General features: G+C 40.5%; 3 protein-coding genes across 4 annotated transcripts; 2 read left to right on the forward strand and 1 right to left on the reverse strand.

Annotated features, from left to right (window-relative positions):
* The first annotated feature begins 480 nt into the window (after nt 1-480).
* On the forward strand, nt 481-6,849 carry LOC108900458 (rho-related GTP-binding protein RhoA-C). Its single transcript, XM_018701504.2, has 5 exons — nt 481-593; nt 2,584-2,739; nt 4,298-4,418; nt 4,507-4,637; nt 4,982-6,849. The coding sequence occupies exons 2-5, from the start codon at nt 2,584-2,586 to the stop codon at nt 5,153-5,155; spliced, it is 582 nt and encodes a 193-aa protein (XP_018557020.1). The 5' UTR covers nt 481-593; the 3' UTR covers nt 5,156-6,849.
* A 171-nt stretch (nt 6,850-7,020) lies between these two features.
* On the reverse strand, nt 7,021-13,071 carry tpk2 (thiamin pyrophosphokinase 2). The gene is made up of 8 exons (XM_018701502.2): nt 12,837-13,071; nt 12,510-12,751; nt 11,898-11,961; nt 11,682-11,812; nt 11,495-11,613; nt 9,847-9,979; nt 8,015-8,111; nt 7,021-7,902 (listed from the first exon to the last, which is right to left on the reverse strand). Exons 1-8 carry the CDS (start codon nt 12,904-12,906, stop codon nt 7,856-7,858), a joined length of 903 nt encoding a protein of 300 aa, XP_018557018.1. The 5' UTR covers nt 12,907-13,071; the 3' UTR covers nt 7,021-7,855.
* Nucleotides 13,072-13,116: 45 nt separating this feature from the next.
* On the forward strand, nt 13,117-24,237 carry gmeb2 (glucocorticoid modulatory element binding protein 2). Of its 2 annotated transcripts, none has more exons than XM_018701499.2 (10): nt 13,117-13,230; nt 15,574-15,731; nt 15,838-15,923; nt 16,268-16,392; nt 16,528-16,631; nt 19,820-19,977; nt 20,832-20,900; nt 21,007-21,144; nt 21,780-21,902; nt 23,273-24,237. In XM_018701499.2, the coding sequence occupies exons 1-10, from the start codon at nt 13,225-13,227 to the stop codon at nt 23,896-23,898; spliced, it is 1,593 nt and encodes a 530-aa protein (XP_018557015.1). In that variant the 5' UTR covers nt 13,117-13,224; the 3' UTR covers nt 23,899-24,237. The 2 variants fall into 2 exon arrangements, with proteins under 2 accessions (XP_018557015.1, XP_018557016.1); XM_018701500.2 differs by lacking the exon at nt 13,117-13,230 and adding an exon at nt 14,485-14,845.
* The last annotated feature ends 220 nt before the right edge of the window (nt 24,238-24,457 follow it).

Genomic DNA, 24,457 nt, shown 5'->3' on the forward strand with positions numbered 1-24,457 from the left:
GCTGCTTTGATTTTGACAGTTTTTTTTTAGAATCGACCTTAAGTTTACAAACTTTATGGAAGTCCAATACTAAATTGCTGGAATGCAGCTTTAAGTTAATCTTTCTTTCTTTCTTTCTTTCTTTCTTTCTTTCTTTCTTTCTTTCTATAATGGGGTTAAAAATAAGAGACCATGATTTAGGTCTTTAATTATAACAATTCCTAAATATATGTTAATACTGTAAAATACCTTCTGTTTAAAACAATTATAAATACAGTTATTCATATATAAATAAGGAAGAAAAATGGAATGCAACTTAGACAAACTTTCATTGTACATCGACAAGCAAGCTCTGAATGCAAACTGAGAGATACACATTGCTGTGAGGCAGGATAAAACGCAGGGTAAAACAGCACTTAGACTTCTCTAGTGGGGTAAAACAAACCTGGGCCATTTCTCACATTGGTTGGTTAAATTACGATTCGTCATGATTTCGCTGTGTTCTATTGGCTAGAAGCACGTCATGTGGGCGGGCGCAATGTTGTTCACTGTCGGGGGCGGGGCTCTGTGATTCGACAGGAAAACGAAAGAAGGCGACCATCTCTAACAAAACGGTAAAACTATGTTTAAGTGACTTATTTGAATCAGTCTCTGCTTAATCGCGTTGAATGTAAGGGTAGCTGCTGGATTCAAGCAACATATTGTGGTCTCAAAATTTTGTGTATCCACCTGAAGAGGAGGCCAGCTGTTCCGAAAAACTAAGCAAAGTTAGCAAGCTAACAGTTCAGCTTCCTGGGGTGGAATATAACCTGCAAGTTAAAAGCCATTCCAGCGGTTCACATAGGCCAAAAGACAATGTTGATTTAAAGATCAGTAGGATGGTGATTTGTAACGTGAAGCAGTTCACCAGAGGTTAAGTTGACCGACACAATAGCTCTTTTCTCTCATTAGAGGTAAATGACAGTGACAAAGTGAAGTTTCAGTGCAACGTAAACTTGCCTAATTGTCCAGATACGCCAGGTAGCTGTGTAAGAACAGCTAACCAGTGCTAACAGTGTATCACATTGTGTTACGTAAACCCAGTTAATTCTCTGAAGGGGGTCATAGTCCGTATAGGTGAACATGGACAGACTGACTGTACATATTGTAATCTGCATGAGACCCATCCACTGAGAATCAGTATTTCGGTTGATGGAATATTATTCAAGCACAATTTTGAAGCTTCTCTGTCAGAGAAACATAGATTATAAGGTTACCTGTTACCTGTTTTGGATGAAAAATGGCGACAACAATAGCCCATTTTCATTACGCCATTTAATTGTTAGATCTTATTTTATCAACATAATTAGCTTATGTTTGATAAAAGGAATTAGAATTATTCCGTTGATTATCATCTATAACTGTCATGTAGTTTGGTTGATGAATTGACTATTGGCAACAATCTAAGCTAAACGGGATAATGCTTTGTCCGCTGCTACATCATTGGTCACTTCGAAAAGTCACTTATTCACCCAGGCCTTTGGCACTTAGTCTTAGTCTTATTTTGTTTGTTTTGCTTGGACATTGTCTTTGTAAAGCGCCCTTGGTTCTCGTTAAAGGCGCTACATCAATTTAAGATATTATATTATTTATATTATTATTTGTTGTCAGACCAACATACAAATTTGATGGTTTGTATTTTGTTGGTTGTGTGTTGTTTATAGTGGAAGTTGATCAGTGGTGATGTGTTGGGCTTTTTGTGGTCAAACAAGAGGCATGACTCAAGGGAGGGTACTTGGACAATTCTGTTAAATTAATGTTATTTCAGAATCAAATTTAAAAAAAATGTTCCCTACTTTAGCCTAGAACAAAATATTTTGACAAATAATCTGATGGATTACCATTAAATGTGCCATGATTGTACCAGATCAGTTGACTTCTGATGACTTTGCTGATCCCCTGACTTGTGATCTAGCACCACAAGTAGGTTTAATTTACCACTTGTCTAAAGTGCAGAACTTGGCAGCTGTGGCGAGTGAAATTATCATATCAGAGGAGACCGTCAGATCACACTATTGTGGATCTGGTGATGTGGTGTGAATGTGATACTCTTTTTCTAGATAGTGGATGAACATCAACACTAGACAGGACAGTGTCACATAAAGCATTAGTGCATTGTGCGCATCATGTGCCAGTGATATGTGATAATGTCAAAATACTGCTTATAATCCTACTCCGCTTTACTTGACATCGAGACTGTGTTTAGATTGACGGCTGTGCTGCATGAAAAAATCGAGCACCTTCATTCATTTCAATGAGACTGCTGCATTGGAACACTGGGGGTTATAACCCATTGGTCTCCATTTAAAAAAAAATGTTGGCCAGTCAAATACATGCAAGCAATTTTATTCTGGTAGATTTTATTTATGTCACACAACGGTATGTCTTGTGTTTGCCACAACAGAGGATAAAATAACCTTTCAAAGAATTCCTACATTTTTCTTCATGGTATTACAAACTGCTGTGGAGTGTTTTGTTGTCTGATAAAGCTACTACCCACACCAGTGAATGTTTTTGGTCTTAATGCCCAGAATAAATAACAAATGTCTTAATTCATTCTTTCAGATGGCTGCAATCAGAAAGAAACTAGTGATAGTTGGTGATGGAGCCTGTGGCAAAACCTGTCTCCTCATAGTGTTCAGCAAAGATCAGTTCCCTGAGGTTTATGTGCCCACTGTGTTTGAAAACTACGTGGCAGATATTGAGGTGGATGGCAAACAGGTAAGCTTTTCATTATAATAACAAATGTCAGTCAACTTTCATGTGTCTTTTTCTCATATTTTCAGTAGTCTATTAAAGGTATAATCTTCAGGATGGATGGACAGACTCTTCTAGCAGATCATACATGATTATTGGGAGGGATTATTTTTGCATAGGTCTATGTATAGTTTTTGCATATTATACCTTTTACCTTTTGCATAGTCTGATGCTCTGAACCTTATGTTTTTTTAATCTTTTATGACAAAGATGCAAACTATGTGTGACAGTTTCCACCTGAGAGACAAATTACCAGTGCACAAACTCTGTAATGAAATGACACCCTATATCAACCTGTGATCTGTATCTGGATATGATACCTGGTTAACAACAGCTGATTACGAGCACTTAGCTTTTAAAAGGAATGGTTTGACATTTTGTTGAACAATTAAAACACTGAACAAAGCTCACTAATTAACACGTTTTATCTAGTTTGTTAAATCTACAGAAATGCACAATTGACCGTTGGTTTTATTGACCCTTCAGTTTTTGTATGAGGTACCAGAAGTGTTGGCAGGTGCATTATGTGACATCATAAAGTTCAGCAAAAATACCTTTCTGGTCATTACTCAAAACTCAGGGAGAGAGGGGGAGGTTGTGACCATTTTTTCTGCAACTTGACTGATTTGCAGAGGCGTGTAGCTGTGAGGGGTAATTCTACTTATAACTTTGGACAGAGCTGTGCTAGCTGTCTCTTTCTATCTCTTTTCTCTGTCCTCATGTAGTCTCACTGTTGATGTAGTTTGTGCAAAAATTTTAGATGATGTCAGTCTTTTCTACGACTACAAAATTTCAAATAATGCACAAACTTGTGCAGTGTTTTTCTCAAGTTTACAAAGAGTCATACAACCAGAGACTTTTGAATGTCTGTGATTTATATATATGTTTGCATGTATGAGAGCAATGCCTCTTAATGGTGTTATGGCCTCCATAAAGTAAACAGATAAACAAAGGCTCATTAGGAGACCGTAGCATATGAACAAGGACGCCAGACAAAATGCAATGATCAAACCCCAAACTTTATTGATCGAAATAACCCAAACTGCAAAGTTTAACTAAAAGGAAACAAAAGGGACTGGAGATCCTGGCAAAAAGGAACAAAAGATGGGGAGGCACTGGGCCAGCTATGCTCCCAGCGTCTCCCCATAACCTATAAAAAAAGGAAAAAAACAAACTTTAACCAAACAAAAGATGTATAACTGAACTACCAGAGGTCTCCAGCCCAAACTAAACCAACAAAAACCTGCTTGGGGAGAAAAAGAGGAGAAAAGAGTGAGGAGGGGAAAACTTCCTCTCTACCTGCTGTAGAGAGGAGAAGGCTAGAGGGAGAGAGAAAAAGAGAAGGAGAGAGAGATGGAGAGAACAGGCCACACACCTACAGGCCGCACATAACAATGGAAATAAAGTGTCCACTGTGACTTGCTCCTTCTCACAATGTCAAAATCTAGTAAAGATGATTGTAATAAAGATACACTGATGTATTGATGTAGTATGTACATAGTAATGTCCTTGGCTCTTGCAGGTGGAGCTGGCTCTTTGGGACACAGCGGGTCAGGAGGACTACGACCGACTGAGACCTCTCTCCTATCCAGACACAGATGTCATTCTCATGTGTTTCTCCATTGACAGCCCTGACAGTTTAGGTGAGATTTCTTCTTTGTAATTATTTTTGACAAACATTCTCCCTCCATCTGCTCCATATTCAACATATACACCTTGTGCCTGATGCAGAGAATATTCCAGAGAAGTGGACTCCTGAAGTCAAGCACTTCTGTCCCAACGTGCCCATTATTCTTGTGGGAAACAAGAAAGACCTGCGAAATGATGAGCACACACGCCGAGAGTTGGCTAAGATGAAACAGGTCAGTAAAACCTGAAAATGTAACCAGGTGCAATATAAGTTAAGTGGATGTGCTCTGAAGCCTCAGCAGGAGAATTGTGGAGACTTGATTTGCCCCTGACAACTGTAGAAACACCTCTAGACATAGGCTCAAGGAATATCAAATGTATGTATCAAAGATATTATTGGTATAATACAATAAAGGGAGGCATTTTGACTGTAATCCACGGAGCGTACATGCAGTGTCTTCCAAGTGGTGTTTGCTACAAGTATTTTCTTTACATATCTCTTTACTTTTTTAAAATAATGTCCTGCTGTGTATGAATTGAGCTGACTTTCCTTTATGATTTTAATGTGTCCAAACAGGAACCAGTGAAATCAGAAGAGGGGAGGGAAATGGCTAACCGGATCAATGCCTTTGGTTACTTGGAGTGTTCAGCCAAGACGAAGGATGGTGTAAGGGAGGTGTTTGAGATGGCCACCAGGGCAGCGCTGCAGGCCAAAAAACGAGGCAAGAAGAGTGGCTGCCTTCTTCTATAGAATGTCAGGTCACATGATTGGGAGGGAAAGGGGAAGTAAACAATGCCAAGAAGATCCCTCCCTTGTGTCTGCTTTCTTACTAAGGTGGGCACAGTTGAATGAGGACTTACAGAGGTGAGGGAGAAAAGGCAAACCAGGCCAAAGGTTTAAAAAAAAAAAAAAAAAAAAAAAAAAGGGAGGGTCAAATGCAGTGGAAAAGGGGATTGTGTATATTTAAGTTCAAGATTATAGCTTTTAGCTCTCAAATAAACATACTGTAATCTTGTGTTTAGGATTCATTAAATCTGAAATAAAGAGAACATGAAGAGATTGGAAGGGTTCTAAATTTTTTTTAATGGAGTACAATGATTCCCTCTGTCCTAAAAAGTAGCTCAGGCTGTGGTTGAGACCAGCTCCAGGAGAGATCTGTGAGAGTCAGTGCACTGACATGTATGCCTACCAACTAACTGTTGGATGACTTTGATGGCTTGCAGTGTGATTGTGTTTGTCTTTCAGTTTTGCCCTGTAAGTTTCTCATTCTCCTTTATTTCTAAGGTTACACCAAACTAACCGCTTTTCCTTTTTATGAACCTGTAATATTTGATCAAATTTTCATTGATTTAAAAAGAGTTTTATGATTTGCATTTGAACATAAATACACAGTTGTAATTAGACCAACTTATTTGAATGTTTTATACAAGCTTATTAATTAATACAACACTTTTGTGATTGATTAAATCATGTGTACTATCAAACCCACCCATTTTAACATTAAAAGGTTAACAAAACTTAATTATCCTCTAGACAGTTACTATACATTCTCAAATAGAGATGGGGCCTTAATTTACTTCAACTACAGAGAGGACTGGACCTGTTTATAAACAGGGTGATATTAGAGAATCCTTTATTTGTATTTTATTAAGAAATTATTATTTGGTGTTAATGCACTTTCTCCATGTCTACCATGTCTACCTGACAAATTCAGTACAATGAACATTTCTACAGCATTATTTCCAACACACACAGTTTTGTTCTGTCAGAGTTTCTTCTATTATAAATACTGTTTTCAGTCTTTTTTCCCCCAGAGACTTGAATTTGAAACGTCTTTTATTGTAGGGCTTAAAATTTGAAACATTTGCAGGAAGTGTTAAGTTACAATGATAACAATGAAACAAAACTGCAATGTGAGCAGACTGAAAGTAATTAGTCAATGAAAACAATATTTCTGTTAGGGAACAAAGTAGTGAGAGAGACATAATTTTGTTGACTGCTATTTAAATGTACACTGTACTGAATTTCAGCATGCAAGTAATTCCACCCCCTCTCAGTTTTTAACCCAGCCATTATTTGTTGTCAAGTCTTTTGTTGAAAATGTCTGGTATACCTGTAAGCCAGGGTGTTGGAAGCATGTTTTGTTTCCACTCACTCGTGATGTCTACAACTATTCTTTGTCTGCTTTATATATTATGTAAACTTTGTGATATTCTACTGGTTTATGTCGTATTATTTGCACACAGTTAAAAACAAAAAGGTCAGTGTGTTGCGCACACACAAAAAAATATGATGTCAGATTATGAAATACAAAATGCAAGCAACTCCTTAAGGATTGACAATTTGTAAGAGGAATATTGTTTTGTATACAAATGTAACCTCACATTTCTCCAGTTGTCTTTTTTAATATATTCTAAAGGAAATAAATTGTAACAGAGAATGAATCCATTCTGTAACTGGTGTCAATGCTCTCATACCCTCTCTCTTAACAACATTTTACTTGTTAGTATAAATCACACTTCCAAGGATACCAAATCTGTCAGGCTGGATTTTGGGGAAATTAGTCTAAACTGATAAGTATTTTCATATGATTAAAGGGGACGGCCGTAATCACATAGTTTGTAGCTGTGAAATAGCTTTAATGAAGAGGTTGCATAAATTCATACAGAATATGTGAAATCCAGCTAAACACAGACTGGTAGGACTGTGTCTTATCAGGGTTATTTTCACAGACTCAACAAAGTTCCTCTAAAGACTCAGAAGACATACAACTGTTTTCACAAGCTGATTTGTAAGCTCAATAACCCTGACCTAGACAGATGAAACTGATTCTTGGATAAGAAAATATCAGATTTAATCATCCTAAAATATTACATTATGACTAAAGCATCAAAGTTCAACTGATGAAACAAATCTAGATCGAATCATCTAGACCCAAGAGGTCCACCCATTACCTTTTCAAACCAGTTTTGGTGTGATGTTCACAGACAATGGACAACTCTGACAGCTGTTGATGATTATAATAATAAATATAATAATAATCATCACAATAATGCCTTATTTAATGCAATTCCCACTGTTGTCCTTGGTGTAACTACAGTGTAGCATCAATACCACAGTATCCGTGTACAGTACAAACTGGTCAGAACTGCACAATGAACAAGCATGCACACACTTTGTAAGTTCTCATAAGTCATATAACACTTTCAAGTCTATGCAGGCCTGTTGTATTTTTTTAACTCACTGAGATCAACCATCTTCATGTGAACCAATCCGCTCAGTTCCCTGTTTTGGTCCTCCAGTTACCAGGGTTAGTTGATTCTGGATGGATGTTGCTGAGAGCACAACACTTCAGTTGGCTTCTGTTAGGGCACTTGCTGGGATAAATGTAAATAATAAAAGAATGTAGTGTCTTGGCCTCTGACAATAGTCTCAGTCCTCAGCTTCACACTATAAAGTTTGATGGAGTCCTGCCACAAATTCCTGATAGCATGGCTCTGAAATGAAAAGCATATAATCAGTACAAGACTTCCTTAAAAAAGAGACTGATGTTGTCAACAGATTTTATAACGGACTTTGATAGTGAACATTTTGTAGATAGTCACAAACCTGTGTCAGGCTCAATATACGAGTGTCTAATGAGGAAGTCCAAGACCACCATTGCAGAGTTGGGTTTGAAATCATCAGTGGCCAGCAGTTCCTTCACCTGAAAGCAAACAGCCTTTATCCTACTGGAGCAGGTGCTGCTATTTTATCCAGAAATATAGACAGGTGTTTACATCAGGTTTGGAAAAGAGGACTTAGCACATGGGAGGTCACAGGTGATTAGAGAGCCACAAATCACTGAAATAAGTCCAGACAGGAAATTTGGAGTGTAGATGATCAAACTGATCAATGTAGATGGTCAGACTAATCATCTACATTGCATTACTCACAAGTTTCCTAAATATGTCAATCACCATGAACAAATCACCTTTCCCACCACTGCTGGCAGTGAAGTGTCTCACAAAACATCTGCTAAAATTTCTCCAAACAGAAATTCCAAGGTTACTGTATCTTCACATTGTCATTATGCGCAGACCACCAAAAAGTTTCTAATAAAAATACAAGATGTCTCATCTTAATTAATACTTCATCTACCAGTGGCTTTTTATGTTAACCTACTACTGATAACTCTAGCCCCAACAAGACCCTCAAATTTGGTTTTATCAATATTAGATCACTATCTACTTCACTTAACACTGATTAATTACTTAACTCTTCAGTACTCTATAGACAACCTGAGCCCTACTTACAATTTTTAGAAGCATTTGGAGAATATATTTCAGGTCTTGTTACATACGACTGGACGACATGCTAATTACAGGCAACCTCTACATTCACCTAAATGACACTTTGATAAGTGTCAGAAAGGCTATACCCTCTTAGTATAGCCTTTTTGACACTTAGCGATACTTTTGGGTTCACACAGTCTGTACACCAACCTATGGGGTACAGGTGTCTATTCAATCTCTCCTGTCACTTCTGTTATCTCTGACCACTTATCAAATTTGCAGTGCTGAATATTGTGGAATTATCACTGACGACTGGCACTGTTCCTACAAGCTTTAAAACAGCTGTGGTTAAACCTTCACTCAAGACACCACACCTTGATCCTTGGCCTGTTTTGAACCTTCCATTCTTTTGAAAAATACTAGAGAGTTGTGTCTCTACAGCTTTTGGCCCACTTGTCTTATAGTAATCTTTCTGAACCTTTTCAGTCTGCCTTCATTACCTGTCACTCCAATGAAATGATACTAAAGTGGTAAATGATCTCTGCTCTCTATAGATTCAGATTCCACCTCTATGCTCCTATTACTGGATCTCAATGCAGCCTTCGATACCATAGACCATTGTATACTTGTGGACTGATTGGAAAACAAATTTGTCATCTGTGGCCCTCAGCTGGTTAAAAACCTACTCATCTGAGAGAACTCAGGTGAGTATCAACATATTTGGATGTGAAATATGGAGTACCTTATGCCTCTGTTCATGGCTCCTCTTGGCCCCCCGGTATTTTTATCTTTATATTTCATCTCCTGGCCAAATTTTTTTGTAGTTATATGGAATTAATTTCCACTGCTACGTTGCCGATACACAGCTGTATGTACCCATAACAACTGGACGACGTTTGTTCTGCTATGAAAAAGCTGGTTTGCTCATTATTATTAATATTACTTTACATCTCTTTGTGGAATCTTCATTGTGCTATATTCTCCTTCCTCATCACAAATACTGTACACACATTACATCAGGTACATGCAGATTTAAAGGGAAGTGATGTATAACCAACACGTCAAAGAGTGCAAGATCTGTACTGCAGTAGGGAGAAAAGTGGATCAGTTTGTCCATGCTGGGCCACAGCACTCAGGGAGCAGTTTTGGGGTTAACCTAATACTAACCTTATCAATGGGCAGGAGGTAGAAATGTTGCACCTCTCCATCGCCTACTCTTGGTTTGAACTTGGGAGGAAGCTCCAAATCAAAGATAAATTGACCTTCTGGAAACACCCCCTCTTCATCCTCATAGGTATAGCTAGAAAATATATTGAAATAGTTATGGAATCTAAAGAGGCTTGCTTTTTACATGTCTTTCAAGGCTTTTACTTTTTTTGTAATAATAAGGTCGCTGCACCCCAGAAAGACACTGCCCATGGTTCTACAGAGGACCTGAAGGGCAAACTCTGGTCTGACCTCTCAGAGACCAAAGCTGTAGTGTATTCTAACCAACCATCAGTCTGCACACCAGCAGGAAGAGCCCTTTGGGTCTGCTGTGTTTGTGAGAAAGAGAGAGAGAGAGAGAGAGACAGATAGAGATAGATAGAGAGAGAGAGAGAGAGAGAGAGAGAGAGAGAGAGAGAGAGAGAGAGAGAGACAGACAGAGAAAAGACAAAGAGAGCTCAGCAAACCAATGTGCTGCATGCTGCTCTACAATGAAATCACATTTTATCCACTTTAAATAGTAAAAAAATAAAGAAAGAAAAAGAAAATATGAAGCAGTCAATGTTGGTATTGTGATGGTCATTAATTAATCAACATAAGGAAAAGACTGTCAGAGGAAAACAAATGCTGGTTTTGTTAAATACTGGAACACATTTTTCCCTTCTCACATTTACTGAAATCCTTAATGTTCTGCGGGCTGATGGAAGCTTTGGAGGGCTGGATTTAGCCCACAGGCTGCCTGTTGATGATCACTGCCTTTTGTTAAGTGCAATAATATCTTCTACAAGGGTGATATCTCTGAAAGCACAGACAGACAGACGTCAGCCCCAAACATCTGAAAGTCAGGCCAAAATGTTAGTGTTTTTGTAAATGTGGCTAGGATGCTGGCAGCTGCTGATGGCAGGGTAGGTCGTCCTGGCCAGAACACAAGAAGCTCTCCTGCAGGTTTGCTGATTATTGTTAGTTGTTAATTATTATAAGAAACTGCCCATTTTAGAGCTGTACAGCGCTCACAGGTAAGGCTGGTGTGCAACCATCTCTCAATATTATTTGACTATTTTACCTTGTCTGTGGCTCTCAGCTCCAAGCTCATTCTGTCCTACTTAAGACATGAATCTTTAAAAACAGTTCACAAATGTAGAATTTCAGTCATGTGTTAAAACAGCTGGTCACTGCAGTTTTTAAACTTACTGGTGTACAGTGAGTATTTGTGGCAGCAGACGTGTGTCTGGGACTGAGTCAAGATGAACTACAGTGTGTGTGTTTATGGTAATGAAGGAACATGTCACCCAGAACAACAGTGTGCAACAGCTCTCAGTGTTTTAGTTAATAGTTTTTGGATGACAATGGAGCTTTGATACACACACAGTACCTGTTAGCAGATACATTCATTGACATTCATTTTAAAACATTATGCTGCTTCCTGGTACTGATTTTTATTTGTTTCATTTAACCTACATGCTATGCAAAATGTCATTGTACCCGAGTCTAATGACAATAAAGATCATTCAGTTTTTTTGTTGGTTTGGGTCTTTAGAAAAAAGTAGGATGTGACCAAAGGTATCCTCCTCATAGGTATTTTTATAATGTAAGGTGGAATCAAGCTCACCTTACTGTGGTTACAGGAGAAGCCTTCTCAGCAGTGGCTGCTGGGATACATGCTTCCTCCTGACACTCTTTTACCAGAGTGTGTTTGATGCCAACACCAGCAGACAGACCACCTGCAGCCTTCAAAGACACAACACGTCAGCCTCCACGAACTGTGCAACTTGGAAGCATGTGTAATTTATACTCACCACGTTGTCCAGGAGTCCAGGGTATGTCTGCTTAGTTGGGGAGCGTCGTGCCAGCCACATGCTGACTTCCCCAGTGTCGCTGACAGTGTAACCATTGACATGTACTCCATACCGCTTAACCCCAAAAAGACCTGTAGTGCAGCATCAAAGTCAGTTCTTCCAACACTAATGATGAGAGAACAGTATGTGATGCTGCCACAAGGGGCCAAAACCTACTTGTAGCTGCTCTTTCCATCCACATCAAAGGAGGGTCTGAGAATTTTGGCATTACACTGTACTTCTGAAAGATGAGAATGCTTCAGATTTACTCTGATAAATGTGATGTTATGCAGAGTCATTTTAAATATTAGGATGCAGACGTTGCTATTCTGATTTTTACAGTTCAAATAATAAACTACTGTCACTGTATTCAGGTCAGGAAGTAAAAAACTATTATTAGCATTTATTCTTTTATATTTATTTACTACCATATGCACAGGGTATTTATTTACTATTATTAGTGCTGACATCTTAATTTGAAATTTATTTTCACCTTTAGGTATTATCTTTTTACACGTTCATCCACTCATCCTTTAACCATCTGCCTGACAACCATAAGTGTGACAAACAAATTACTGGAACGGCCTTAAGATGCTGTGTTTAAATATGTACTCCCATCTGTTATCCAGTGAGCCAACAGCTTCACTATGGTTTTTTCAATAACAAACCCAAACCCAGGTTCACTGAGTGTCAACTGATGTTTAGTAATCTGATTAACTGGACATCTGTTAACCTTTCACCACTTGACTCATCAACAACGATGGATTGTGTGTTAAAAGTGTACCACACCTCGTCTCTCCATCCTTTAAGGCAGGACAGGGAGCCCTCCTGTCTGAGAGTTTGCAGGACAGCGTCCACAGCCTCAGATCTCTTCCCGTATGAGTCCAGACCGGGACACAGTGATACTGCGCCACCATGTGGCGGACTAAACACGTCTGGATAGCGTGTCAATACTGAGGCTACATGAGGAGAAATCCAGCCAACCTGTGTTCCGTCTATCTCAAACCTGTAGCAGTCAGCACGACAAGAGCCTGTGAAAACAAGTTGGAGGGGGTTATTTTAAAAATCCTGACCCATTATCGGCTAACATACTTTCACACAGTGTCACTTGTCTACCTTGTAAATAAAAGTTATTCATTCGGCGCAGAAGTTGGAGTATTTTTTCTGACCAGGCAGGGTTAGCCATTTTTAATTACGGTATTTAATTGAACCCCTTCTCAAGCACGTCTGCATTAATAGTGTACGAGTGGACGGACTAACACTAGTCGGACGCCATGATTTCCTCGCAGCCGCCCGTGTTGATGCGCATGTCTTCAACCTACTCCTGAAGAACGTTTCTCCCCCAGGCTGCCGTTCAATAGTCTTTTTTGCTTAGGAAGGTTCCTAACTGAGATGACCCGGAAGTATCTCAGTGGCAGCCATGATAAGAGCGAGGCTGCGCTCCAATAGTCAAAGTAATCTCCTTTCCTAACCACTTGTCGTTGATCTCGATGGACGACGATGAATGAGAGTAGGTGCATAATTTATCAATCTGTGTCAAAAACATTACTTAGAAACTGGATACAATTCAATATCAGGCCTTGAGACTCTGTTGTGGTGCCATTAAAACAACTCCAGTTTCAGCCTTGCAGGTGGAAATGAATGGAATGCCACTGGAAATCAGAAGAGCACAAATAGCATTAACATACTGGGGAAATTTAAAGGGCCATAAAGAGAATCATCCTACTCAGGGTGCACAGCAACCTTGTCAGGAAAAGGTTTAACAGCAGTTCAAGAGCTTTGGTTGGGTAACAGAGTGCACAGTCAATGGGACAGGGATAGGGGATATAGAGTTAAGCCCCATTATGATGTTCTCTGTTGTCCCACCTTGGTTGTTAGAGGAGGCAGTGGTTGTTATGCATCTTTTAGAAAAGCAAAAACAAGGAAGGACAGACAAAATATTAACAAATACACTGAAGAAAGTTATTCAGAGTATCTAAAAATATACATTCAGTATAGCATTCATCATACCATCGTAGAGTTAGGTAAAATGTCAAACAAAAGGATCAGCAACAACCATCAGTATTCACAGGAGAGTTGTTAGCCATTCTGTTAGCACTCAGTTGGACAGAGGACATCAAACCAGGCAAAGTGTTAATAGGGTCAGATTCTAGTAGTGTTTTATCAAGTATCAAAAGAATGCAGTCAGAGGCAAGACAGGACATTGTATTGGAGATAAATCAAACCATATTCAGAATCAATAAAGCAGGTACAATAGTGAAATTCATCTGGATTCCTGCACATATAGGGCTGGAGGGGAACGAACTGGCAGACGAGTAAAAACTAAACTAACTAAAAACTAAGATGCAACTAAAAAAGAAGTATGGCAGTAAATTACAGTTTGGTTGAGGTTAAAAGCATAGTCAAATCAGAAATGAAAAAGAAATGACAGGAGGAATGGAACAGGGAAACCACAGGAAGGCATTATTATAGTATCCAAAAGAAAGTAGGTGAAAAGAGGGAATGCAGCAGAAGTAAAGAAGAGGAGGACATTATTTCACTGATGAGATTTGGTCATACTGGTCTTAACAGCACACTTAAGTTAATCGGCAAACATGCAACGGAAAGATGCGAATATTTTAAAAGCTTGGAGACAGTCGAACATTATTCATTGTCCTCAGTGCGGTAATGCACCCAAAACCAACCGCCAAAAAGGAGAACAACAATACGCAAATGTGTGTACGCCCTGATGTTACACATTCCGGTACAGTAGGTGGCGGTGCTCAACTAAACCCATTCGTTTGCGACTCGTCATTAAAATCAAAGGAGAAGAATATATGTGTGTATGTGTGTGTGTTTGTAGCTAGCTAGCTAGTCTAGTGAAGAACCGATGGAACGTATTCCACAAATCGCCATAATTTTTGAGAATAAGAACTGCGAGGAGGTGTTGTGTTTGAAATATAGAGGAGACACCAGCTCAACGGATCTACTGTGGCACTCTCCTTTTTAGCTAGCTCGCTGAATAGTCCAGATAAAGCTAGCTAGCAAGCATCCTGTCGGGCTAATAGTCACATAGCCTCAGTTTTCACTACAAGACGGAGCAACATTAATTGAGTAACGACTGATATAGATACAGTATTTGAAAGGTAAGACTTCTTTAATGCCTCAAATGCCTCATGCGGTAACCTCGTCGCGTCCTGTTCAGTCTTCCGTAAATGAGAGGGTACATCAAACTTCTTACACGTTTCACTTGCTCATAATGCAATTTACTTCAAACTACCGCGATAGGACATTCACAAGTATAGTCTACCCTAACCTTAATGTTTCCTTCGCAATACTGTCTTTTCACTGCTGTAGCTAGCACCCAGTGTGCACTGTTTGAGTTGAAAATCTTTCCACCCATCTCATTAACATCAGTTGCTATTACTAATCATTAAAGTATGCATAGGACGTGTTATAGATACCACCCATTCTATATTTTAGGGACATCTCGGTAACACCACAGAGCTTCATTTACAGTGATATGTGCCTTTATTAAAATAAAAGAAAAAAGAAAAAACTGCAGCCCCTGTGATTTGGATATTGCCATATTTCTGTAATATTTTGATTAATTGTTCAGCCCTTCTTAACCTTTTCATGCATTATTTAAAATCGAACTTCCTTTATTTTTAAAACACCCACACAAAAAATGTAAGAACAAAAATCTAGTGGATGGATGATTAACTGTAATTTCCCCCTAATATATTGGAAATTTTAACAATAGTACTACTCCTTAGATGCTACTTGATATTACCTTTAACACATAGCGACCACTATGTGTTAAAGGGTTAATAACAAAATCTCTCTCTCTGCTGTCATACCATTGGATGTGAAGCTCCATCCATCTTCCATGGCTTCATCAGAGGTCAGCATGCAGGAAATGAGGGAGGTTGTGATTGTCACCATACCGGAAACTGTGAGTGACGACCTCCCCTCTGTGGTGGAGGAGGACAAAGCAGTGCTAGTGACTGCAGAGCTGACCCCACGGCCAGGGTAAGGTGTACACACAGTACACACAGCCTAGTGGGCATCAACTTACTGAACAGAACGCTGAGTGTTTTGAGGAGACTGTGTAAATGTGTAAACTGTGATTTTTCAGGGAGGATGTCCTCACAGTAGCACCAGTGGATGTAGAAGCTGAAGCCAGTGGATCAGATTCACTGTCAAAGGAGGAGGCAGTCATTGGTAATGTGTCCATGTGTCGAAGAGTGTTTAGCAACCTAAACACAAACTGAACCTCAAAATCAATGATTTGTACCTGCTTTGAATAGTTAGAGCAGTACTTTGCTTCTATCAGGGTGTGTGTATGTGTGTGCGTGAACGCGAGGCAAATTGTAAAGTGCTTTTAATGAAAGCGATATATAAATACAGCCATTTCCCACAATGCTGAATGTTTTAGGCAGGGCAGTCCTTTCAGTCTCTGAGATTTAAATCACATAATAATCTTTGTAATGTACTTTTACATCTTAAATTTGTATGATCTGGTGAGAGAATTGACTCAGTGGTTGTTTCTATCTCTGTCCCTTTAGTGAAATTAACTGAGGAGGTGGATGTGGAAGCTGATGTCTTCTACCCCATCACCTGTGGAGATGCCAAAGCGACGCTGGTCTGGAAGAAATTTGTCTGTCCTGGGATCAATGTGAAATGTGTCCAGGTAGTACTGTTCTCTTGACACAACAGAGCCTGTATAAAATCAAATTTTTAGACACAATAAAGGTAATGTAGGTGTAGTGTAAGATTATGTGGATCATCAATGGCTCACAGCTGTTTTTCTTTCCTTTCTGATCAGTTCAGTGAGCAGCTCATTAGCCCGAAGGAGTTTGTGTGTTTAGCAGGGAAATCCACTTTGAAAGACTGGAAGAGAGCCATCCGCCTCAACGGCACCATGCTCAGGTCTGGACTAATACAAAACCCTAACAATGAATTTTACTTGGCTTCATATTATTGAAGACAAACCCCACAGCAACCTTTTTATGCAAGTCAGAGAGTGAGGTTCATCACCCGTTGACAGCACTGCTGTCCAGGGCTTCTCAACTGGCTTTTGGACCTTTTTTAACTATTCTAGTGATTTGTCACATTTAAATGTATTCTTCAGACTTCATCATTTTGCAGAATTGTCTACCTTTACCTGCCTAATATTGTGCCGGTTCCCCCTTGTGCTACCAAAACTGCTCTGTCGGGGCATGGATACAGGACCTGTGGGGATGTCCTGTGGTGTCTAGCACTGGGACACTGGCAGTGGATCCTTTGGATCTTTTGAGTTGCAGGGTGAGGCCTCCATGGATCTGGCCTCTTTGGGGTTCTGAGTTTGGACACCCTGTCTTGATTGGGCTCTTTGTTGTGTTCCCCAAGCCATTTCTAAACAGTTTTTGTTGTGTGGTGGGTGCACTGTCCCATTCCTGCAGGGGGTGGGGGGTAGCTTAGTCTGTAATAATTTTTAAGGGGATGGTGTCAAGTAACATCCAGATTAATACCAGGACCCATGGTTTCCAAGCAGAACATTGCATTGTAATAAGATGAATGTTATTCATTTCATCTGTCAGTTGTTTTAATGTTATGGCTGATCAGTGTATATTTCTCTCCTTGTTGACAAAAAGAATTACAGAAAAGTCAACTAACTATGGCAATTTGCTGCAAAGCTGCTGTGGCTAGCTATTGTATCTAGATAAAAAAATTAACAATGCCCAGTGCTGTTAAGAGACAATTATGGGATAATGGTGTATGCTAAGATGTAGTATTGTAATAGACTTGATAAGTCTAATAGTTTAAGTGTCATAGTTTAGTAATAATTTCAGTTACACAGCAATATCTGTCCACATTTTGCAAACATTATCCTCCAAAAGCTACTGGCTGTACCAGACCACAGACTGTAGCAGCAAAAACGACCTACTTTTGACTTACTGTGATTCAACCAATTCAGCTAATTAAAAATGAACTCTACACCATTTGCTTATGTCGGATTTCACTTGGTAATGAACCACAAGAAATATGTAGCACAATACAAAAAGCTAATTTATGCTACTTATCTTGTGTGACCACAAGATTAGCAGAGGGAGGAACTGAATAATGAAAAAAACGCCCTCAAGTCAGAATAAAAGGTGTTTTTTCCTCGCTCAGCCATTCTGCCAATTTTGTGTGAATGCAGAATGCAGATATTTAAAGTGTAATGTTTAATGCTTTCCAACATGCTTGCAAGAACATGTTAATACATGCAGGTAACAGTGTACGCAGGCAGTGTGAGTGGCTCTGGTTCTCTCCGCTCTGGTGTCAGGTGAGAGCTGTATGCTAGTCTGGAGACACAGACACAGCTAAAGCTGAAACTACCGGTGTTATGATGAGTTAAAAGACTGACAGCATCAACAGGCCGGTAAGAGAGATAACTGAGCTGTGACCAAGATGCCAACTTTGTCTGCACTGTTTCCACTATACATATTATGTAGCGGCGGCTCACTGTGGGAAAATTATCCACACTGAAATTATAAAGCTGCAGAATACCAGGTTGAGTCGAGAAGGAGAGAGAGAAAGAAGAGAAAAAGAGAGAAAATGGTAGAATGAACATTGAGTTAGCTTTGTATTTATGTTTTGTATTTTCTACCAGAAGGAATCCTGTAGTTTTAATCAGCTGTGTCTGTCTCTACTGGCTCTCTGTACCTGTCAGTCTCCTGTCATTCCCCCTCAGTGTATCAGCATTTGAAAAATCAGCACAGGCAGCAGAATGACTGATGTAAAGTTACTGCAGAGAAGGCAAGAGAACATGGTGCTACTGTTTGTTCTGTGAGAGTTGTTCTATGGTTCATTATGGGAATGTTCTATACCATTTATTGTTGCTCCACAACTTCCTCCTCACCCATCATGGTAAAGGGTTTGGTCATGGTTCTTGTCCTCTGAAAGTTGACATCATGTCCTTGGTCTTGTCCACATTTAAGAGCAGATAATTCTTGCTGCTTCACTCCACTCTGCCCATCTCTAATGCCCATCTCTAATGCAGCACAGAATCATCAGGAAACCTCTGCAAGTGGCATGATCCATAGTTATACTGGAAATCAGAGGTGGACAAAGTGAACAGAAATGGAGACAGGACAGTCCCCTGTGGCGCTCCTGTGTTAAATCACCACATCAGACAGTTGGCTTCACACTGTGAAGCACAGTCAAACAAACTGGGGACAACCTGACAGATAGTCAGAGATCCAGGAGACAGTAGACCCACTGACCCATCCAGCTTCTCACACTGCAGTGGGCTGGATATTATTGATTCTCACAGTGCCTATCAGGCATTACTCTGGTAAGCAAACTGAAGACGGTCTAGAGCAGACTTCACTTGTGGTCCAAGGTGGGTCAGAACCAGTCTCTCCTGTACCTTTGTGATGTGTAGTCCAACCAGTCTGAAGGCATTGGGTTGGGAGGTTGTGATCAGAGGTGCTCAGCATGGGGAGTGGGATAGGATACTGGATGTTATGGATGTCTTAGAGGGTGTGAAGACTGGTCCTGTGTGAGAAACCATATTGAAAAGCACATTCCACTTGTTGGCTCTGTATAGACTGCCTTACTGCTGGCAGTCTTGGATTTTGAAGCCATCATCTGCTTAACTCCCATCCAAGCATCCCTGATGATGATGATGATGATGGGAGTTTATTCTCCAGCTTCTGTCTGTAGGAGTCCTTGCACTCCCTCTGTCTCATCTTGACATCACACTGCACCCTTTTCAGTTTGTCCTTGTCACCAAATTTGAATGTGTAGATTGTATAGATGATTTATTTTGTGCGTCAATAGATTTATGATTTCATAAACAAATATGATTACAGGTCCCTTTCAGTGCTTGATGTGCAGTTGACCAGTATGCCTCAGGATGGCACTGTTCCATCAGACATGGTGCTCAGTTAACACAAGTAGTGTATACAGGTGTTATGTGTCATCATCATGGGAATTGTTGGGCCTCTCTTTGTAAATATCACAATCTAAAGAGTATGATCTAGACCTGCTCTATATGAGAAGTACCTTGAGATAACTTCTGCTGTGATTCAGTGCTATATAATAAATAAAATTTAATTGAACTGAACCCTTCATCATATTTAATTTACCAGGAAGATCATGGATTCAGGTGAACTGGACTTCTACCAGCATACAAAGGTCTGCTCCAACACATGCCGAAGCACTAAGATAGACCTGGTGGGAACTAAAGTGTCCATCGGCAGTGATCAATCCGCAGACCTGGTCCCTGCCACCCCCTTATCAGCTGATTGTAAGTTACACAGCTTCAGTCATCATACTAGTTCAGGACTCATTCTGATCTCAGTGCATCATTGAAATTGTTACTGATACATGGGCGTTGTATAGAGGACTGCCCCCTTACCATTAATGACTCAAATCATAAGGTGATTTAAGCTCCAGTGCTGAATTCTAACAATGTCCACTTAAGGCAACAGCACCTTTCAGTGAAGAAGTTGTATAATCTAGAGTGTGAACAAAGAAAACACCCAACACTGGCAGCAGCCTGATGCTCCACCGGTTGACAAGCAGAAATACATGCCTTTTTCCATGTGCTTGTTCACCCTCTTAAAGCCTCAAAAAACACATTTTGCCCCCGTCGTGATGATGACACACCATGTGATCACAGCTGATCTTTACACACTGGCCTGAAAACTATAGTGATACAGTGAGAGTAATTTAGACCTGCTCTGACACTGACCAGGACTAGCACAGGTGGACCTACAATGACCTCTACCCAATAGAAGTATGGGCTCTGTTCGTCTAAGTGAGATTATCACAGTTTATTGTTAATAATGAAGTAATCCAAATGTAGTTTGAGAAAGATTTTCATTGTTAAGCCAGGACAGGTGGCATTTAGCATTGAAATGGAAATGCATCATTTAAAAACTAAAACTTAATCTATTAATTATTAACTGTTGAATTCACTTGTTACCACTTGAAGTGGTAACAATTTGGAACAAAATAATAATGTCATGTAATTTCAATCATATGATCAAAACTGAGCCAGTCATATGAATGCTGATCATGGCACAGAAACAGATGTTAGATCAGTTCTCACATTCTAGTGAGGTGGTCTGGAAAGTATTTTTTCTGTTTGTGTTGCAGTGAATGGAGCAGCAGCCTCATTTCCTGAGGTGACAGAGGAGACTTCAGAGTGGGTCACAGCCATCGGAGGTCATTAGCAGCCTTCATGCACACATTCACTATCATGTGGAAGGAACTGATCGAGTGGAGGGTTTTACACTTAATTATGTGTGTGTGTGTGTGTGTTCGTGTTCAGAGGACTCTGTGGTGTTTTGGCGTGCAGTGAAGGAGGCAGGACTGCTAGAGGAGGTTGTGGAGGACTTTGAGAAGGAGCTGCAGGAGGTGCTGAGGGGGCTGCAAGAGAGAGTGTGCGACCCACCCCTACAGGTCAAAGGTTAGAATCACACCCTCCTTTCCTTTAAAGAAACAGAGACACACCAGCCATAGAGTTAGATCATGTAAGCCCTGTGCTTGCTATTCTGTGAGAAAAAAATTGAAGAAAAAATTGATATGAAAATGGAATAAAAATTTTAGACAAGGACACAGGGAGAACATACAAAGTCCATACAGAATGACTCCACTAATACATAATGGGCAATTCAACATCCTATTTTAGTTTGAATACGCCCCCTTAAAATGTTTAAGCAGCACAGACAAATACTGTTTTAGGTTTCTCACAGGCTGCTTCATTGATAGATTTTAACATTTATTTTGCTTTTGAAGCCAAAGTTAACGAACATCAGCAGGCAAGGCAGAGGTGTAAATAATAACATTAACAATGGCTCCATTCCAGTAGGAGTCCCAGTAAGCCTTGTCAGTGAGTGAAAATTAAAATAGCAGAGCCCTCAAACTGGCTCACCTGAGTCCAGCCATAATTAATTCTTTATTCATTGACTTAGACAAATCAAAATGTATGCTGTGAAAAGGATCTGTTCGAGAGCAAACTGGACAGACTTTGCTGTATAAAGTTCCCTTGTAGTTTAAAATGGCTGTATCCCATTGAACATGAATTATTGTTTGTTTTTTCAGATGCAGTTTTGCTCAACAATATAGTGCAGAACTTTGGGATGTTGGACTTGGTGAAGAAGGTTCTGGCCAGTCATAAAAGCCAGATGGACCGTTACAGAGAACAGTACACTCGCAGCCTCGCTGGTCAGTATAAGAATCCTCAACAGAGTTTTTAGTAGAGTTGTCACACTCAGGATAGAATTAGGGATGCACCGATACCCTGTTCCTGTACTCTAACTCGTACTCGTGCTCGTAAAAGTGTTCCGATACCACAGCCCGATACCACTTTACGGCAGCGTGACGTTCACTTGGGCGGTCAGGTGCTAATTGAGAGCTAAGGAGGAGCAATGTCAGCAGTGTGGAGGTATTTCAAAGTGGATGATGGTGACTAAAGTAAAGTAGACTGCAAATTATGCTCTGATAAAACATCTAAAAAACCAACATGATGCTGAGTTCAAAGTGTTTGCTAATAATGGACAAACAGCAACAACCAACTTTGCAGCAAACTCTGGAGAAGAGGGAGAAGATGCTAAGAGACAACCAGCGCGCAGTGAAAATAACAAAGGCTCTGACTGAGTACATTGCTCTTGATGACCAGCCATTGTCGGTTGTTGATAATATGGGATTTAGACGTCTTCTCAGCGTACTAGAGCCAAGGTATGAGATCCCTAGTCAACACCACATCACTGACACAGTGTTGCCAAAGCTACATCGACTTTGTGAAGAGGCACATCCGCAGCCTGTTGCAAGACATTTCGGCCCTCAGCTTCACCACTGATATTTGGACGAGCAGCGTTAGCCCGGTGTCCCTCATCAGTTTAACTGCACAGCAGATTGATGAGTATGTTTTATGACATGCTTCAGACATGGGGGGTCCCTAAAAGTTCTGTTCATGTTGTGCTACGTGATAATGTGAAAAACACGATCAAAGCCATGAGTGACGCTCGGACTCCCTGAGCCTGCCGTGTGTGGCACACACCCTCCAGCTGGCTGTTAATGAGGGCTTTAGCACAGAGTGGTGGCTGATGCTGTGGCAGTCGGACGGAAAATAGTTGGACATTTTAAACATTCCGCCTTAGCCTACTCCTCGCCTTGAAGATATTCTGTTTGTTAAAGAAAGATGCAGTTGAATGCTAAAATGTCAATAACAGTACTTTAACAGAACTTCAATTTGAGTAAAATGTGTGGCAGTGTCATATATAATGGAATGTTCAAATGTCAGTCACAGCAATTTCTTACAGCCAGAGAATGAAACAATATCTGATGAAAATAAAACATGTTTTTCAAGTAAATGTACTTGTATCAGTACTCTGTATAGGCAAGTACTCAGATCTAAGTATTGGTATCGTATCGGTTTGAAAAAAAAAGTGGTATCGTTGCATCCCTAGATAGAATCATATCTGTCAAGACTTGACATATCTGTGTAGCTCTAACCTGGAGTCTGTATGAAGGGGGTAAATAAAAACCATGGTGTATGTTTGTACATATTGATGATGTGTTATCTTCCTCTGCAGCTCTGGAACAGCAGTGTGATGAGCATAGGAAGCGAGCCAAAGAGCTGAAGAGCAAATCCCAGCACCTCAACAATGTCCTGATGACCCTCACCCCAGTTCCAGCACCCCCTGCACCCAAGCGCCCGCGGCTGACCCGCGCCGTCTCTGGCCCAGCCACTGTCAGTGCTACTCCCACCCAGATCACTCTGCCTCTCAATCAGCTGGCTGGCTTGCCACTGGGCAAGGTGCTGACCGTGGCAGGATCCCCGGCTGGCACCAACCTGGGCGGGTACACCCTCCTGACCTCCACACTTTCTGGGTCAGAGTTGGTGGCTGACTCCTCTAACTTGACTTTGCTGTCTACTGCGGCAGGTCAGGAGGGCACAGCCGGCGCCAGTGGCTCCACAGCCTCCACTGCCTTCGTTAAGGTGGTCGGCCCTCAGTTCCAGCTGGTGACGCTGCCAGCCACGCTCCAGAACTTGGCCACCACACAGAGCACTGCTGTCCAACAGCAGGTCGGCAGCATCAGTGTGGTGGACGCCACAGTAACCACTGATGATTCACAAGATGAACGCCAGGCTGATGGTGATGATGAAGGTCAGCCAGAGCAGGTTAAAGAGGAAGATGAGTCTGCTGAGCAGCAGTGAGAACAGCTGTAATCGCCTTCACCTCATGATTGGGTTTGAGTGTGCATTTCCTGTGATGGCTCCTACACATTTTGACTTCTCCAGATCATTTTGTTTCATTGTGTTCATTTGTCACACAAGCATGAGCCTTCCTTTTAGATGTCCCTCAACATTTAAGATACCCAAATTTTGTATTAGAGCGGCACCTGGTGTCAGGAGTGTGTATTTCAGTGGTGATTTTACTGTAAATATGTATTTGTACCTAATATATTTGATACAACTGTATGGATATGTTCCATGTAGGGTGGAAAAGGGAGCATTGTTCAATCTGGTAATAAATGCTCAGGTTTCAAGAACAAACTGTGCATTATTACAATTTATTATTGTATTTATTACATTATTGTAAAGATGAATGTATCATGAATGAATCTTTGTAACGAGTACACAGATAAACTGACACAGGGAATTGTATTGTTGCTCGATGGGCGGCTGTGGCTCAGGAGGTAGAAGTGACCGCTCACCAATCAGAAGGTTGGTGGTTCGATCCCCAGCTCCTCCATCCGTAGTATGTGCTGCGTGA

Source organism: Lates calcarifer, linkage group LG6, assembly GCF_001640805.2.
Source record: "Lates calcarifer isolate ASB-BC8 linkage group LG6, TLL_Latcal_v3, whole genome shotgun sequence".
NCBI classification, from domain to species: domain Eukaryota; kingdom Metazoa; phylum Chordata; class Actinopteri; family Centropomidae; genus Lates; species Lates calcarifer.

What these genes read in the sequence shown, in the direction of transcription:
- LOC108900458 (XM_018701504.2), top strand. Translation starts at nt 2,584, where the DNA reads ATGGCTGCAATCAGAAAGAAACTAGTGATAGTTGGTGATGGAGCCTGT. An exon ending in TGACAGCCCTGACAGTTTAG is followed by an intron (nt 4,419 to 4,506) that starts GTGAGATTTCTT and finishes TGCCTGATGCAG; the next exon opens with AGAATATTCCAGAGAAGTGG. An exon ending in AGTTGGCTAAGATGAAACAG is followed by an intron (nt 4,638 to 4,981) that starts GTCAGTAAAACC and finishes GTGTCCAAACAG; the next exon opens with GAACCAGTGAAATCAGAAGA.
- tpk2 (XM_018701502.2), bottom strand. Translation starts at nt 12,906, where the DNA reads ATGGCTAACCCTGCCTGGTCAGAAAAAATACTCCAACTTCTGCGCCGA. An exon ending in GAATAACTTTTATTTACAAG is followed by an intron (nt 12,752 to 12,836) that starts GTAGACAAGTGA and finishes TTGTTTTCACAG; the next exon opens with GCTCTTGTCGTGCTGACTGC. An exon ending in GTATATTGAGCCTGACACAG is followed by an intron (nt 7,903 to 8,014) that starts GTTTGTGACTAT and finishes TTTTCATTTCAG; the next exon opens with AGCCATGCTATCAGGAATTT.
- gmeb2 (XM_018701499.2), top strand. An exon ending in CACCCCCTTATCAGCTGATT is followed by an intron (nt 19,978 to 20,831) that starts GTAAGTTACACA and finishes TTTGTGTTGCAG; the next exon opens with TGAATGGAGCAGCAGCCTCA. An exon ending in GTGGGTCACAGCCATCGGAG is followed by an intron (nt 20,901 to 21,006) that starts GTCATTAGCAGC and finishes GTTCGTGTTCAG; the next exon opens with AGGACTCTGTGGTGTTTTGG.